Source organism: Armigeres subalbatus, unplaced genomic scaffold (genome assembly GCF_024139115.2).
Source record: "Armigeres subalbatus isolate Guangzhou_Male unplaced genomic scaffold, GZ_Asu_2 Contig1366, whole genome shotgun sequence".
Classification (NCBI taxonomy): domain Eukaryota; kingdom Metazoa; phylum Arthropoda; class Insecta; order Diptera; family Culicidae; genus Armigeres; species Armigeres subalbatus.
Window position 1 is genome coordinate 159,613 of NW_026942139.1, and position 17,729 is coordinate 177,341.

Genomic DNA, 17,729 nt, shown 5'->3' on the forward strand with positions numbered 1-17,729 from the left:
ACTATGGAACCTTATGTATGACCGGGTTCTGAAGCTAAAGTTCCCTCCTGGTGTTAAGATTGTCGGTTTTGCAGTTGACGTAACCTTGGAGGTCTACGGGGAGTCAATTCCCGAGGTAGCACACGCGATCAGCACGGTGGAGGATTGGATGAGCGTTAGAGGCCTGCAGCTCGCTCAACATAAGACGGAGGTGGTTATCGTCAACAACCGCAAGTCGGTTCAACATGCAGTGATTCACGTGGATGAAGTCGCGATCGCATCAAAGCGGAGTTTGAAGCTCCTTGGGGTCGTAATAGACGACAAGCTGACCTTCGCCAGCCATGTCGACTACGCGTGCAAGAGGCTAGGCTTTTGGTTTTAGTGGGACGGGTGAGCTTAAAAATACCAAATTTCTATTGTTGGAATGGAATTAGAAAATGTTAGAACCCCAACTTTTTTTTCTGTGTACAGAACAAGAATATATGAACTATTATGCTGCAATGGACCGGAAGTTTAGGTAAGGTAATTTCCCCCAATACGGTTTTGGTATTGACAAAACCAAAACCCTGGATAGAAGTGTTCATAAAAATAAATAACTATAGTTACAAACTGTTGCACTTGTAACTGTTCACTTACTCGACTTCAATTCAGACGCTGTAGGTTAAAAACATTATTCTGATTTCCCTGTGATTGTGAGTTTGTTATATTTATAATCTGATACAATTGTGGAAGTGACACACATGTTAATAAACAATCAGAACTTGTTTTAGCTAGCTTTAGTATCAGCTTCGTTTTCGACATAAATTTAAACTCCTTGCATTCCGTTTGTCACTTATATTTTCGAGTTTAACGAATCATACATAAATAACTAAACACACAATTAGCGAAGATTTTTTTTTCTCATTATTCTAGTGTTTATTTCGCTTGCTCCCCAGCGGCGGCGTCTGCAGATTGAATCCACCCGATCCGAATGTGGCCGTCGTCGCGGGAGCCCCACTTCCGTCGCCGAAGGTCTTTCCGAGACTACTGGTATTAGCTGTTCCCATGTTACCCATGGTCGAACCGAATGCTCCTGTTGTCATACCGCTGGGACCGGCAATTCCCATCATCGAACCGGAAGCCGATCCGAAACCGGAACCACGAGGCCACAAGGTCGAGTCCTGGGTTGTTTTCGGGACAAGTCCGGGATTGACGGGGCCCATGAGTGGCGAAAATGGAGTCGGTCCGGTGGAAATCGCGCTGGAGAATCGAACCTGACTGGCAGACTGCCCGGATGATTGACCATCAAACACGTCCGTGTTGTCACGCAGCAGATAGCGCCGAAGGTTCATGTATCGTTCCTTCTGCGATTCAACTTTCTGATGGGTTTCGTGTAACCGACCCGCAAGGGCGATGAAGCTCTCGTGAATTTGCTGGAGACCTCGCTTGAGGTCTGTGGCGGTGAAGTGCTGTGGTACGGTCAGCGACTGCATGTGCTTCTCCGTGAGTTCGACCTGAAATTGAGAGAAGCAAATGTCAATTCAAAGTCAACACGACACTTCATGGCAGATATTCATCCGAATTATTGATCACAAACGAGCGATAGCGTATCAACATCAACATTCAAACGTATGGGTGACTCTTTTAAGCGGACGTGAAGAAAGAGGCCAAGACCTTAAACCTTAATCGAAAAATTATGAGTACATGTGAAGATTATGACTTTGTAGGAGAAATAATTTGGTTCTACTTTATTATCACTCGATTTGATGATAAAATTTTATTTTGGTAGAGTATGGCAAGGTAAAATATTTTTCAGCATTGTTTCTTATGCGAAACACACTTTCTATAAAACGTGTAATCTCGTCGAGCAATGTAAAATTTAAACATTTTTAGTAACATAGTGAACGTATTATAAGTAATGTAGGTGGTGTTATACTAACTGCGTTGAAATAAATAAATTTGATCGAAAATTAGACATTCTAACATGAACTTACAAATGGGGCACGATGGGTCAGCACATTCTGAAGTGCCCTGAAGTTCGTATTCAAAACATATTTCTAGGAACTTTTTTCAAATGGGCTTAATTGATTCTGAACTTGATTTTTGGAATGGCGATTGTGCTCTTAATTCAAACTATTTTAGTCAACTAATGCATCCAACAGGAAGAATAGATTGCTAGCTATCTGGTAGTAACGTCAGTAGAACGAAAATTTGTTTATTGAAAATGTCTATTTTTTGTCTTTAAGAAAGCAATACTTAGACGGCTTGTTTTCATAAGAATTTGCAGACATTTTTAAATGTAGAGCCATTTCTTCATCCAAGGCTTAAACATTATTTTTTATTCAATATAATCATTGGCAATCAAGCTATCTATCTGTGTGTAATTCAATATTGGGAATAAAAACAATATTAATTGCAGTATTTAAAGGTAATCCATCTTGCCCCGCTGTTTGATCCACCTTAACCCGCTATTTTTTGATTGTCAGAAAAATAGACTTCTACTTTAATGACTCGAAATGGAATAAAAAGTGGAGTTTTTGTTATTTCATACCCCTGGCTTACAGATTATGAGCTATTTTTATAAATCCATGTTGAAAAGTTGAATTAAAATGTTTCTGTTTTGTTTGAGATATTCAGGGTTCGCCTTAGGCGACCCATCTTGGCCCATCGGCCATCATACCCTAAGTACAAATCCGTTTTCATCATTCGATGGTTAACGATGATCGGAAGCAGTGGTAGCAATAGCGATTCGATTTTGTTGATAGCTAGCGACTGCTTATCGTATCGCTCAGATTGCACCGCTAAAGGCAACCGACAGCAAGACTAAGATTTCATGGTCGATCGCTAATGTAGAAAAATGTTTTTTTTTCATATTTTTTCTCTTCAATTCAAAAATATATTGCACTGACAAAATAAAACGACTGAACTGAAATATTTAGTGAAGGCTATGGTGTAACAACAATTATCCTAAATTCTTCATCCTGATTCGCAGTTGATTGTCGACCATTCTAAACCGTTTAAATTAAGGAGCGTAAGAAAATGGCAGAACATATTAAATATCAATGCCTTTATCAACCATAACCAGTTTTAGTATCAGTGCTTTATTCATACTCAGGGTTGTTACGAAGATCCTGAGATATTTTCCGCGCCAAATCCGCGCCGACTAAAATCAAATCCGCGCCATTTCCGCGCGACATGATATCAATTCCTCCCCAAATCCGCGCCATCATGATTACATTACATGATTTTTGCATCATTACATGATTTCTGTGTTTTATTCTTTGTTAAATTCATCGGAATAACTTTCTTTACTTAAAACAATAGATAATAAATTCATACCTAAACATAAAATACGCTTCGATTGGGTTTTGACACTTTTTGGAGCGAAATCATTTTTCGGCGAATGAGCGAAACGATGCTATTCTGCGTGAAAAACTCATGCGCGATGCTCTCCCTGCAGAATCGAATGCGAGTCAGCTCGCGCATGAGGCTTCGGTGAGTTAGATTTTTTTTTTCATCTTAATTTCATTCGATTTTTTTTTGTGGTTTAAAATTCAGTTTATTTGTAGTTCATTTATAATTAAACGTTTTTACAGTTTTAAAAATTAACGTCCAAGTGGAAGACTAATGAGTTTACATCTATAGCATCGTTACTTAAATTAACAAAGTTGATGTAATTCGTTAACATTTGTAGAATCTCCACTCGTTTACGTTTGTTCAGCCCTGCCAGTGTAGGTATCGCCAACTCTTCGTAAGAGAATCTTCTCCATCCGTTCATAAGCCCTGCTATTCTCTGCTGTAGGACCGTCCAAGCCGGGCCGACACGAGGACAAGAGCAAAATTTGTGCTGGAGCGTTTCTTGTAAATGGTTCCCGCAATGGGTGCAGTTGTCGTCTGCTGCTCTCTGCATTGTATGAAGCAGCTTCCGATGCACGGTTTTACCATTCACAAACAGGTAGAGTTGCGAACGGTGTATTGAAGGCAGCTGTTTGTATCCAATACCGATGAGAGGTACCATAATTTTGCTGTGCCGAAAGTGTTTAACATAATCACCTTCTGGTGTAGCGTCAGAGTGCGAAAAGCGTGAAGCCACATTTGTTGGGAGAACTTCCCCACCATTGCATTCCAATTTAACGTCGTCATCAATCGTATCGAGTTCGCGAAGGTGATACCTAGAATTTTGACGACGTTTGCCGTTTGCAGCCACGGAATATCGATGATATTACCTTCGCAATACCCAACATCAATCGACATCGTTTTGCGCAAATTTAGTTTTGCGCCGGCTGCTGCACAGAAACGGTTAAATATTTCACGGATCATTCCTATCCGTGCCTCTGTTGTGACGATGACGCTGATGTCGTCCGCATATGCCACAAGCAAATCATCCCCACACGCTTGTCTGCATATCAGTGGATGGAGATACAGTACAAAGAGATGCATCGACAACGGGTCCCCTTGCCGCACCGACCGAGCGATCTCGAACGATCGATAGAGGTGCCCATTGATAAGCAGCCTGGATGTGGACCGAATAGCTATGCGCGCGAGAAGAGCGATGAGTTCCTCGTTGAAACCGAGCGACCGCATGGTGCCGAACAAGAACGAATGACGTACCCGATCGAAGGCGTTCTCCAGATCGAAACTGATGAGTTTACCGGTGCGACGGTGGTGACGAAGGCTGGCAATCCGATATTTGAGAGCGAGAGTAGCTTGAAAGATATTGCGTTCTGAGTTCGAACTTTTCTGTCCGTCGCTCAGCACACGATGGGCTCGCATGACGCGCTCTAGCCGGATTTTGAGGATACGAGAAAGCAACTTGTAATCGCTGTTGAGCAGCGATATGGGCCGGTATGCTCGGGCGGTGTTATCACCTCCCTTTTTCTTCACCAGCACGATAATACCCTCCACGAAGGCATTGGGGAGATTGCCGGTGAGTGCTTCATTCAGCAGCAGGTTCAATTCGCGGTGAATTACGTCGAACATGCGGAGATAAAATTCTCTTGGGATCCCGTCGGCACCGGGGGATCGTTTGGGTGCGCTTGCCCTGATAGCAGAGAGGATCTCTGCTGTTGTTATCTCCTCCATGCACGCTTCGTTCGACGGGTCGTCCGGAGGAATTACGCGTTCGCATGCAAAATCGTTCCCGTCGTTGTTATTTTCGCCGTTTTCTGCTGCTTCTTCTGCATAGAGGCTCGAGAAGAAATCAAGCAGCTTCATTTCTATCGCCTGAGGTCGGCGACAAATTCGTTCTCTCCCGTCTGCAGCTGTGTAATTACGGTTTTCTTTCGTCGTCTTTCCCTCAGTTGGAAGATCGACATTGGTTCGCCGGCCAGATGCGTCTCGTTGATGCGCATAAACATGTGCGAGAAATTACGCTGCAGTGCCAACATTTCTCCTTTCAGCCGATTGATTGTAGTTATCAATTGTGGCTGCTGGTAGCCGTCGTACGCTTGCCGTAACTGCGCATAGAGATGTTGGTGCGCATCGTGAAATTCGTCAAAAACAGATCGAGATTTCCACTTAACCCTCTCCCGCCCATGGTGTCTGTGGTGCACCATCAAATTTTGCACCTTCTAACCTTCATCGAATTGTTTCAACAACAAAGAGGAATATTGGACACATCTTTATGGTTCCATTAGACTGGAAATATAATCAATTTTGAGTACAAATAGTGAAACTATTAAAAACAATCAATTAACTATTGATTTACAATCAAAAACTTTTTTTTTCGATTTCCACTAATTTTGGCTATGCCAAATAACTTTTGTTCTAGCATTTTTCTCAAAGATGATTCCTTCCTATTGAAATCTTTGAAAAAAGTCGTGGGCGGGAAAGGGTTAAAAAACGACTTGATTTTAGGCTTAGCGTACGACAGCCTCCAATCCATACATGTCCCATAGTTTCTGCGTTGTCGAGTCCAGTATTGCCACTTATACTGGAACTCGGCAACGTTTTCATCGGTAAGGAGATGCGTCGAAGGGCCCAAAAACCGCGCCCCGGCTCATCATGTCCCAGTGGAGGGAGACATATTCTGACCGTAAGCGCTTTATGGTCTGTGAAGCAGCAGACGTGTGTGAAGGCGGACTGCACTTTGTCGCGTAGTCCCCGGCTTACGTAAATACGGTCGAGTCGAGACCGCGCGTTTCGATTGATGTACGTAAAGCCGGCATCTCGTGGGCACAGCATCTCCCACGCATCGTGCAGCTGCACCTGCCGTACGGAGGTTTTAAGGGATGGACTAGTATTCGGGCTGGACGAATCGCACGCACGGAGCACGCAATTGAAATCGCCAGCGAGGATGACGTTTTCAGTGTGGTGGCGGAGATAATATGCCAGCGTGCCATTGAAAAAATCTTCTCTGGCCGCTCGCTGCGCAGAGCCGGAGGGAGCGTAAACGTTGCAGATGGTTGTGTCGTGTATTCTGAGCGCGATCAGTCGGCTGTCCAGACTCTTCTCAACCTGAGTGACCTGGATGTGCTCCTTCACCGCAATAGCTGTGCCTCTCCTCGTGTGGTCCACATTCGCGAAAACGACAAAGCCAGGCAAGGAAAGTTCGTTTTCGACTTCCTGCAGGCACACGATATCAAGACATTGGCTGCTAATAAAATTTCGGAGCGCGTTCAGCTTCGTAGGGTTGGTGATGGTTCCTATGTTTATTGATGCGAGATTATAGGACATGAGAGCCATTTAAAGATATTAGTTCTCGTCTTGCTCGTCGTATCGTTGCTTCTTACCGGGCGGGCGACCTCGGCTTCGGCTACTCCTCGTAGATGTTGACGAGTCATCCATCTCGTTGCCGGCTGTTCGACTTTACGAGCGAATTGCGCTAATAGGTTTTCTAAAAACATCCACCAAGGCCACTTCGGCGCTTTGTGGGTTCTTCCGCATCGACGACGACGATGAGCGGCGCTCTTGTGGTGCTTGCAACAACGGGCTGGGGTTGTTTGAGCCAAACGGTTCGTTCTGACTCGGCGGCTTCGGTAGCTCGGGAAAGGCCTCCAGCGAAGCTGGTGGTGGAGCGACGGAGCGTTGTTCGACCGGTTTGACGATCGGAGGTTTCGCACCGTTCGTCTTCTTCGGCGGTTGTCGTGGCCCAGTTTGTTTCGTCACATTCGCGTAACTCTTTTGAACCAGCAGTTTCTTGTTCTGCACACAAGATATGCCAGTATGGGCCTGCTCTATGCAGTGTTTGCAAGAGGCAACCTGGCCCTTGTAGTGGACGTATGCTTGTTGTCCATCGATCGTGACCCACGAGTCAATGTTTCGCTGAATCAGCATACGAGCCGACCATATACCGAGCGGGATGCCACCGAACTCGAAACCATCACCCCACGTTAATTCCCGCAACGAAATCACTTCCCCGAACGCACTGAGAAATTCCACAATCTTCTCTTCGGAAACGTTTTCCGGCAGATCGTGCACTTTCCCTTCCACACTTCCATCTTCCATAGTTATACGGAGCTGGTGCTTCTTCCCCGCAATATCCACCTCATGCTTTTCGTCGTGTTCGTCCACGATTTTTTGTGCGAGCGTCAGGTCTTTCATCTTGACGAACGCACATTGTTCACCGCGGTGGCACTGAAATCTCACTACATCGTCTTTCTGCAGTCCTAGAACTGTGCGGCAAAAGCCATGCACCTTCTCGAAAGATGGCTTCACTGGAAAGCGCGAATAGTCTATTCGGAAAGTGTTTTCTCGCCTCATCGCGAAACACTAAAGCGCGCGACGCGGCACGGACAGATGAAAAATAAACCACCGGATTAAATCGCTTGACGTTTGGAGAGCGTAATCGAAAACACGTTTGCTCGTCTCAGAAGTTGAGCGGAAACTGATTTGAGCATCTACCAACACTGATTACCCCCCTTCTAAATGGTCTTATTCACCACTAAGAGAACAAGAACTTAAGAGTCAAAACTATTTGCATAAGCACCGCTTTTTGGATTAGATTATGGCTTTGGCATGTTTTGTTCCGTTATTGTCAGGGTTTTTTTTTTGTTGATAGATGTTAAGGCCAGGTTTGATAATAATTGATTAAAGATAAACGTGGCAAATATTAAAAAGTCTGCCAAAACCGCAATTTCTTTTGAAGTAATTAATTACGCAGCTTTGTTGTAGTTTTTGATCACAAGACAAACTTCCGTAGATATTAAGGAATTAGACAATGAAGCTCCGTTTTTAAACAAAACTTCTGTAAAACAAATATTTAAATTCATATCAAGAAACAAATAATACAAAAGCTAACATAGCTGCTCAAGCTCCGTTGATTTTTAAGTCAGAATCAAGCGTAAATTCCTTCAAAAATTCCAGAGGAATATTTTTAGAAATTTCAGAAGAAATTTCTTTGGAAATACAGCAGAATAATTTGCGTAAACTCCAACAGAAATTAGTCCGTTTTTTCCTTCAATTCTTGGAACAAGCTTTTCTAAAAGTTCATGCAGAAATTTGTTTGACCATTCTTACTGGAATTTCATTTTAAAACTCCGAGAACTCATGTAGAAATTCATCTTTTGTGTCATCCTCCTGAAATTTTCATGGAAATGTTTACATAAATCAAACTGAAGTACAGAAGTCGCTCCAAATTAGCTGTGGGAATTCCTCCGAGTATTCTTACAAAAATTCCCCAGGGAAATTATTTTGTAATTCATTTGGGAATTTTGTCGTGAGTACAAGTAAATTCTCCACAAATAACCTGCGGAAAATCTTCAGAGCTTACTTGCAGAAATCCCTTTATGAATTCCTACGGAAATCGCTTAAGAAAGTTTTGCAGACATTGATTGGTGACTTCTTGCGGAAAAACTCCCGGTTCTATTTTTGAGGACTTATTAAAGAAATTTCTGCGATCATCGCTATCATTCTTTTGTAAATTCAAGGCGGCACTCTTTTTATTTTTTAGTCATTCTTGCGATCGATCACCGCTCCAGGAAATTCCTCCAAAAATGTTTTTTCGGGTTTTTAATGCTGTATAGAAATCCTCTTTACACTGTGGAAATTTATTTGCAAGGATTTTATACAAGGATCATCATAGGGTTTTTGTGGAAACTTCTTTAGGAAGTTTCTTCGTTTTCTGTTGGTAATCTTGTAAAATCGTAGTTAACCGAAAATATCATAAAAAAAACCGCCAGAAATAACTTTTGAGAATCATTTTCTAATTTTTGATCGACTTTCTGCGGAAGAACTTATTAAAATGAGTCAAATCACAGAACATTTTTATGTTTTCAATTGTTGTATAAGCCCTTATTCGTTCTAGATGAATGTTATAAAGGAAATATAAAATGTTCCAATATTATGAAAGAATTCCTAACGACTTTTGAAGAATGATATAATATATCATGCTGAGTGGTTCATCAAAAGATATTTTAGTTACTAGATAAAGATTGTCGCTTCGGTTCCCTTTGTTCTGCTGTCCGAAACATGTGTGGTACATACCTGTCAAATCGTATGGATTTTCCTTCTTTGACATTTAGCTCCCCTATCCTCGCCAGCAAAAGATGTTCCGGACAGCGACGACAGCGACAATCTTTATCTAGTAACTAAAATATCTTTTGGTTCATCGTAAAAGAAACAACCAATCAGAAACTGACAAATATTATGGAATTACAAAGAAACTGGGAAGATGAAAATAAGTGTTCATGTCCTTCAATAGACATGGTTTTTGTGCGTCGTGTTTTAGAATGGATCAAAAATGACAACAAGTGGCGTATCTCTCTTCATAACATTTGTTTAAATAATGCTTGAGAGTGTAATGCCTGCCATTAAATAAGGAATTGGACGGTATCCGAAAAATAATTTCAATACCCTACGTAAAATTGCTCTCAACAACATTTGCTAATGAAAATAAAGCCCATAGATAGGCATCAAACTAATTTTCAAATAAACTTATTAGATTTAGCATTTTATTTATTAAATTTCCACCTAAAACTAAATCCGCGCAAAACCCTAAAATCGTTATGTAAATCCACGCGAAATCCGAGAAAATCGCGAAATCCACGTAGTCGTAACAACCCTGATACTGCACCAAACAACCATTAGGATAAACGGCCTTCCGATAAATTAAGAAAAATAGTTCATTGTATTTGCAATGATCCATTGTTAAATTATTGAATGTGTGCGCATAACATACTAAGGGAAATAATTATAATGTTTGTGCTTAAGTGCTAATATTAATATTCAATCTAATGCATACCTGCTGTTTGAGATTGAGAAGATCAGTCTCGTACTTCTGGATCAGCTCGATAAAGTACTGCAGCGGCATCGTGTTCTCGAACTGCAGTCCCGCCGGTGTGTCGTGGGTCCTCTGTGCCATGTCGGCTTGCTGGATAATGTTGCCCGTTTCGGCCCGCAGCATCTTGATGGCCGACTGATTATTCGTCACGCTGTTGGATATGTCGATCAGGCTCCAATTCAGCCGACTGATTTCCGAGGAAACATTGTACAACTTGCGAGAGGATGTCCGCGCAATGTCCGAACTGAATGACTTCTGCTTTTTGATGTATTCTTTCAGCTGTTCTACGGTGTTGACAATTTCCTGCGGAACCTGAAATTCCTTTGCCTTGGTGCTATCCTGTTTTCCTTCGACGGATTTAGGTGCGGTCGCATTAATGTCAACTCCTCCTAATCCAATAGGTTTTGTAAGTCCACCTCCGGTGCTGGACGTAGCTACAGAGGGCGTTAAGGTTGTAGCAACTGCTGGCTTGGGAGCTTCAAAGGTTGTACCAAACCCGCCACCAAGAGACAATGTTTGTGTCGTGTTCAAACTTAAACCAGTTCCCAAAGCAGGGACTGCCGCCACCGCTGCTGTGGGTGCACTAGCTCCCGGTAGTGCAAATCCCGTAGACGTGGTGGTCGTTGTTGCTGGTGTCGTCGAGGTTCCACCACTGAAATTGAATGCCGGAGCTGCTGTGCCGATTGCCGGTGCCGCCAAAGGAGCTATGGTTGACGACGGTTTTGCCAACGCACCGAATGCTGGCGCTGCGGCTGTTGGCAATGCCGTGACAGTTGCCGTCGGAGTCGCACCAAACGAGAATCCCGTTGGCGGACTGGCAACAGCTGCAGCAGAAGTGCCTGCGGATGGGACTGCTGTTATGGAAGAGGCGAACGAGAACGATGGTGCGCTCGTCGTCGGAGCTCCGAAACTAAAACCAGACATTATGAAAGTCTAGTCGATTACACTTTCCGAAAACAGAGTTTTACTCGATTTTGTATTAATATGATAACTAAACCGCGTATTTATTTGGTAAACGGGCGTCCGCGTTTTGGAATTTGAGTTTGACTGACACATTTATGAAAATACACGATGATTAGGAAAAACTCAATTATTTATAAAATAACCCCATGCATAAAACATTTGACAGATGGGAAATTTCCTGATATTGTCGGCGTAGCACCAAGTTAGAATTCGGAAGTCGGGACTTCCGAACCGAACTTTCTTCCGAAGTTTTATTTGTCAAACTAATTGATGCGTTGTTTAGCGCATCTTTAGGCAAATCCAGCGCACTACTTCCGAAGTTGGGAAAGTTGCCTGTATCTGGAGAAAAATCCAACTTCGGTATAAAAAGCGGTATAAATTTATTCCGGATACACAATACACCGACGAAGTCGAGTGCCGACGAAACCAATCGATTTTATCAGGATTTTACGGATTTTATCACAGAGAACAGACGTTGAAGCTGCACTCGTTATGTTGTGATAACTTTTTACTGTTCATTTTGAAATAACTTTGGAATGTCGCCGTTATCCCGTGCAAAATCAGCGCTAGTATCACCAAAAAATGCCGCTGTGCGCTACACTGAGAACAACGCTGCCGTAAAAATTACCATTCTGATGGTTTAAATTAAATGCACAACGCCACTTGATTTGTGCAGACTACATGTCGCATTTGTTTCGAACAGAATGTGCGTTTAATTTTACCATGAACGCGCAACGGTAAAATCTACTATGGTTCATGGTCAACTCCACTACAATATACCGTAAAAATGAAATGGGATTGTTTGCAACCACGAACCTGCGTTCGTGTTGGTGAGAAATGTCGGCGAGACCCTAATTGACAGCTCCCATTACTTTGCGTGGAAACCTTACAAATGCCAATTTTGTTTTTTGTTCTTTTCATGTGGATGCTGCTGTAAGAATTTTGTTTCGATTCTTTACTTTTCCGATTCAGTGAACGGAATTTAACATGTGATTGAGATAGAAAAATAAATTTCTTTTGAACACGATACTAACCTTAAATTCAAAATATAATGAATTTTGGTGAACGCCCTAATAAAAAAAATCCAAAACAATTATTGCGCTTTTTGCACTTTATAAGAGTTCTGCGAGATTTTTTTTCTCACAGTCATCTTTTTCTCACACTCAATACACTCAAAAAAGTTTTATTTCTCGGGAACTTTTTCAAATCGGCGTATGTAACATTTTGATCAAGCTGAGAAAATGAGCTTGGAAGTTTTCAGATTTAATTTTTATTCCTATTTAGAAACTAATCATTATTATTGCAATTGAATACACCTCAACGATACATTATGAAAAGGTTCATCGTCACTGACTCTGAAATCTGCACTGCGTGTGAACATTCCAGTTATTTTGATAAAAATATATGTTACAACGTTCTGCAGCAGATAAATCACATACGTCGTTTTGATTGAATTGAATTTATTGTGATTCTATTGTCAACTTTTTACTGGCAATTGAATCTATTGTACGTCTATTGGAACAACAATATGGCACTTTAATTGGTATGATATAAAAACAATAGAATTTAATGTTCATAAATAAAATGTATTGTGATTTTATGATATTTTATTGCAACTCTATTGTATTTTTTATCCGGGCGGGAACTATTTTAAATCAATCTCGAAAAACCTAATAATTTCGCGTATTGAAAACCCCTACCTTAATTTTACATGAACCGAGCTGTCAACCTGTGAGCTCTGCCCAACGAGCATAGATACTAAGGTGTGGAAATCCATATTCTGTGTGCGTGACATTCGTGTACGGCGAAAAAGCTCTCACTACTACACTCAAACGAGCTCCCATAAGAAGCCGTGCAATTATGTACGTCACCATTTTTTGTTTACGTTTTGCACCATCCACTAATCTAGATTGCTTTGAGAATAGGTCGTATGTGCAAAAGAGAGGCTCTATTCGTTCACGCTCTCTTTCGCTTGTACATACACACAAAAAAAAAAATAGTTGGTAAAAGTCAAAGAAACGTTAGTAAAGTTAAGAAAATTCGTTAGTGATTTTCAGTAGAAAGTATACGACTGTTAAATTTACAAGTGCAAGAATGTCACATCGGGAAGAACTGTCACAGGAGTTGACTTTTCGAAACAACATTTTCCTCTCAAAACTAAATGTGTATTTTACTTTCGAATTAACATTTTAGCTTTCAAAACAACAAGTTATGCGCGCTTTCAATTTGAGTCTAGTATGTCAGCATAAAATTTTACGTATTCAAAATAAATATTCCGTTTCGTTTCATTTATTATTTTTATTTAAGAATACTATATTTATATACAATAAGAAAAAACAATTTACAAACCGATCACAAACCTTCGCACTCCCAACATGAACACACTGAATCCATCACCTTCTCGATGAACTCCGGATCCCTCACCATTGGCAGCCGTTTCACGACCTGCTCCCCATCCTCCCACCTCTGAATCACGCTCATATCCAACCCGTACATCAACGCCATCTGAAGCGCCAGCGTCACATTGTCCTCCGCTCAATACCGTCGACTTGTACTTGGCCAAGTATCGGATCATCTTCTCTGTCGTTTCCCGTGGAAGCCCGCACTGTGTCGCCCAGGTTAACAAATACGTTGCCAACAGCACCCGAATCTCCTCGAACAAATCCAGCACCTGACGATGATGCTTCGGCGGAGCCAGCGCCCGATTCGTCGTCAGAACGTCCAACTCCCCTCCACGATTTTATTAAGCACTCCATCAGCCACATCCGTGTACGCTGTGATCAGCTGCGTAATCTCGTGCGGCGCATCCGTGCACCAACTTACACCAACCCGGGCCTGAAACAGCTCCTTCAAGCTCGCAATCAGCGACTTCCTCCCATCGTAATTAAGCAATACTACCACCTAGCCCCGCGGCAGCCCCGGATGATTCGGCATCTGCTGCTGCGCTGTGCAAAGCAATTCCAGCGCAATGTACTCGTTCAAATCGTACATATCGGAAATAATCACACTCTCGTCCACCACCCAAACTCAGGCAGCGTTATTCCGTCCGTAATCCCGTCCCGGCTTGCCTCCCGGCTTTTGGCATTCTTCGGTGGATTTCGCAGCAGGGTGGTGAAATTCTGCTTATGCTTTCGCAGCAGCGCATCCAGACTGGCCACATTTTGTTCCTGCTGTTGCCCAGCGCTACTGCCGGACGCCGACAGGAATCAGTCGATACTATTGAAGAGGTGCTTGAACGGGGTCCACATATCATCCGGAGCGGCTGAAATGGAATGCAAACAACCATGGACTGTTACAAACATAACCCTACATAATGGGTTCGAAATTTCAGCGCGGAAATTCCGGCAAAATAATAAACAACAATCTACAAACCTTCACTCATTTTGAATAAATTACGATTCCGTAAACCGTCGTTTGGCAGTTTGCTCTGCGGTTTGCTCTTCACTTCACAGCAGAATACGGTCGATGTCATCGTCGTAAACCAGTACTCGAGATCCCTGCTCCTGAAGTTTGAATAACAAGTTATCCAAAACGTCCATTTTTACGCTGTTCTTCAACAAATGATAATCGGTGTTGTATGGAGGTCAGGCTCTGCACCATAAAACAGGTGAGGGTGCACCTCATAAGGCGGATCTCTTCCATTTTACCAGCTTCGTTCACAATGTCGATATATTTCATGAGAATTTTCGAATACCACTCGCGTTGCATCTTGGACAGTCCGACAAAGATTTTGGCCTGCTTTTTCGGCGCAGTCTCTCCTTTAATTCCGATTTCAATCGACGGAGCAGGAAAGGCTTCAACAACTATTAAATTAAAATAAATAAACACCGCATGCAAACGTTCGATCAGTTTGTTATCCCCAGTGCATTCGTTTGCGTCGAATTTACAGCCCACAACTCATGAACATTATTCAGCAGCGGCGATCACGTCAGCAACAGGCGGTTGGCCGTCTCAAACTCCCTCAAAATTTCCGAAAGCACAGATTTTTCCTTCTTGGTACGATGGGCCTTTCCTAGGCATCAGCTCAGCACATCCCTGATGAATACATTCCTAATTTTCTGGTCTTCAATCAATCAAATCGCACACCACCGTCCAAGTTTGTTGACCCAGTTCTGCAGCGTCAATTTTGGCACGATAACAATGTGCAGTCCTGGATTGCTTCGCAAGCTCTTCAAATAATCCAACAGGGAAATTGTCTACAGAATTCTGTTGATTCTATATTCGTACAGAAAAATTATAATCCGTTTCAGACCTCTTGTTTGGTAGTCTCGTATCTCGCTAGCCTTGATATACGGCGGGGACGCTTCAAAGTGGAACACGCCAACAGCTCCTCATCTTCTCCCTGTTCCGTCGTTCGATGGAGATGGGTGCAAAACAAATATATCTGCAAAGATAACAAAACTGTGTGGAATTAAATGGAAAGTACTAGACATATGAAATATTAAAAATTCATTTCAAACGTTATCTTTCTTTCATTCTCTAAAAAGCTAAGGATATAAGACCATTTGATTGAATTCAAATAATAAAGACTTTTTATGTAAGCATGAAAATTTAAAAAATCGTGCTTTGTAAAAATTTTGATAAGCCGGAGCTGCAAACTGTTGGATAATTTAAAAAAAATGTTTTCTCCTTATAAACGCAAAAAAAATATAGAAATACAGTTTTTGCCGTGCAAATTTTCCAAACCATAAACTGTTGTGGAATTACAACCCCCCCTACGGCCCAATTTCTGAATACACCCTTGGCATTGCGTACAAAATACAAAAATCAAAACTACTCACTCTTCCGGGTCGCCACAGGAGCGGGTTGCTTCTCTCCTCAATCGGCTCCTTTCTTTGGTTTGCCTTTCGTCTTGGCTGGTGGGCTGCTTGATGATCCCTTTGCCGGGGGCCGATAGCATAAAGTGGGAGAAAATCAAACCGCTTGATGGGGTCCGTTTCCTCGCCGTTTCCAGCGTAACATCGTAATCCGGATCTTTCGTGTGCGACAAGGTAGCGTCGGAGTTGGACTCATTCTGAAAATAACGCAAGCATAAATTTCGTCAGCTTATATTCACCGTTTTAAATTTCGCAAGACGGACGCGGATGCGTCTTTTATTTAAGTCACCATTCTGAGTCGAGAAATGGCTCATCACATTTTAATGTCTTAAATTAAATGGCCTTAAACTTACGGAATTTCTGTTTGTATCCACCGTTGCAATGGGCTCGTCCTCCCTGTACATGGCTTAGCGTAGTTTATGTTTGTCATCACACCGAAAAATCACAAATTCACCAAGCAGACGATAGATTCGTGAGAGGCCACTTTGTAAACATAACTTCCACAAATTTCTTACCTGACAGATCGTCATTGGCTGCCAGATTTTTCATTTTTGTTGTTATGGTTGCCAGAAAGAATAAACATGAAAGTGATTTTGAATATTTTACTAATTTTGTTTTGATTGTTTTCACTGTGAAAACAACAATTTTACACTGGGATAAAAACATTCAAATTCAACATTTTGCATTCAATTCAAATATTATAGCACTCAAAAGTACCAAGATTCCCTTATACTAATGACACACTGATGGTATTCGTACCATGGTACAAGTTGTACCACTAGTGTGTCACCTTGTACCATGCTGGTACAACGTGGAAAACCATGGTACAATATGTACTAGGGTATATAACCGTGGTACTTGTACCACCAGTGTGTCTTTAGTATTACTCTTAAAATGAAATGTAGAAAATGTAGAAATCCCAACTTTTTTTTGCTCTGTGTAGGGTAAAACGACCTATTATGGAGGGGTTAAGCACCGTGTCAAAATAAAATTGATTACAAAAATTCTTCAAAAATTACCTGTTGGTCGATTTCCATATTGTAGTAGTTGAATAGGATGCTCGTTAACTATAGTTTCGTAAATATTACGTGAATTGTGTTGAACTTATGTTGTTTTGTTTTTATCACAATAAAAACAAACTACCGCAATAATAGGACGCAGTTGCCTATCGTTGCGATATTTTTTGAAGGTCAGTCCTATTGTTGCGGTATTGCATGTAATTCTTATGGAGAGCGATACCGCAACAATAGGACCTTAGCACTACCGCAATAATAGGCTCAAGGGATTCAAATTTTTAACGAAAAATGATGATTTTTCATAATTTTGAACGGAATTTTGTGAAACAAAAGCTGTTCTAGTCGTTAATTCAAAGAGTTTTAGCGTACCCACAATTGTTTTCAATGGTGTTATATCTAGAATGGACTACTTTAACACTACCGCAACATTAGGGCATACCACAACGATAGGACGTTCTACCCTAAGCTAGTTTTGCATATTTTGCCACATTTTCACTTCAGAACGCTAGTCAAAGCTATAATCATTTGATATCTGCCAAAAAATCTGAAGTAAACTTTATCATAGATCTGTAATACAGTCGCGATTCGCTGGTTGGGCCACGACCTCGGCCCAACTAACGAATCCGGTTTTTTAGTTGGGCCAACTGACAGCCATTTGAATACGTGTATTTCGACTTAAACATCACAAATGATGTCCAGTGACGCCCAGTCCCGTTTTCCGTGTTTACATTGAATTTTGACGTACAGTTGCTTTTT

The 17,729-nt window shown here is 41.8% G+C and overlaps 1 protein-coding gene and 1 pseudogene across 1 annotated transcript; both read right to left on the reverse strand.

Annotated features, from left to right (window-relative positions):
• Positions 1-798: 798 nt before the first annotated feature.
• LOC134202708 (nuclear pore complex protein Nup58-like) lies at positions 799-11,239 on the reverse strand. The gene is made up of 2 exons (XM_062677718.1): positions 10,139-11,239; positions 799-1,472 (listed from the first exon to the last, which is right to left on the reverse strand). The coding sequence occupies exons 1-2, from the start codon at positions 11,099-11,101 to the stop codon at positions 888-890; spliced, it is 1,548 nt and encodes a 515-aa protein (XP_062533702.1). The 5' UTR covers positions 11,102-11,239; the 3' UTR covers positions 799-887.
• A 3,029-nt stretch (positions 11,240-14,268) lies between these two features.
• LOC134202702 (chromatin-remodeling complex ATPase chain Iswi-like) lies at positions 14,269-16,361 on the reverse strand (annotated as a pseudogene).
• Between the last annotated feature and the right edge of the window lie 1,368 nt (positions 16,362-17,729).

Bases quoted from the DNA above. Each gene is read 5' to 3' on its own strand.
- LOC134202708 (XM_062677718.1), bottom strand. From the start codon at position 11,101: ATGTCTGGTTTTAGTTTCGGAGCTCCGACGACGAGCGCACCATCGTTC. The intron at 1,473-10,138 runs GTATGCATTAGA...TCTCAATTTCAG, and splicing joins TTCTCAATCTCAAACAGCAG to GTCGAACTCACGGAGAAGCA.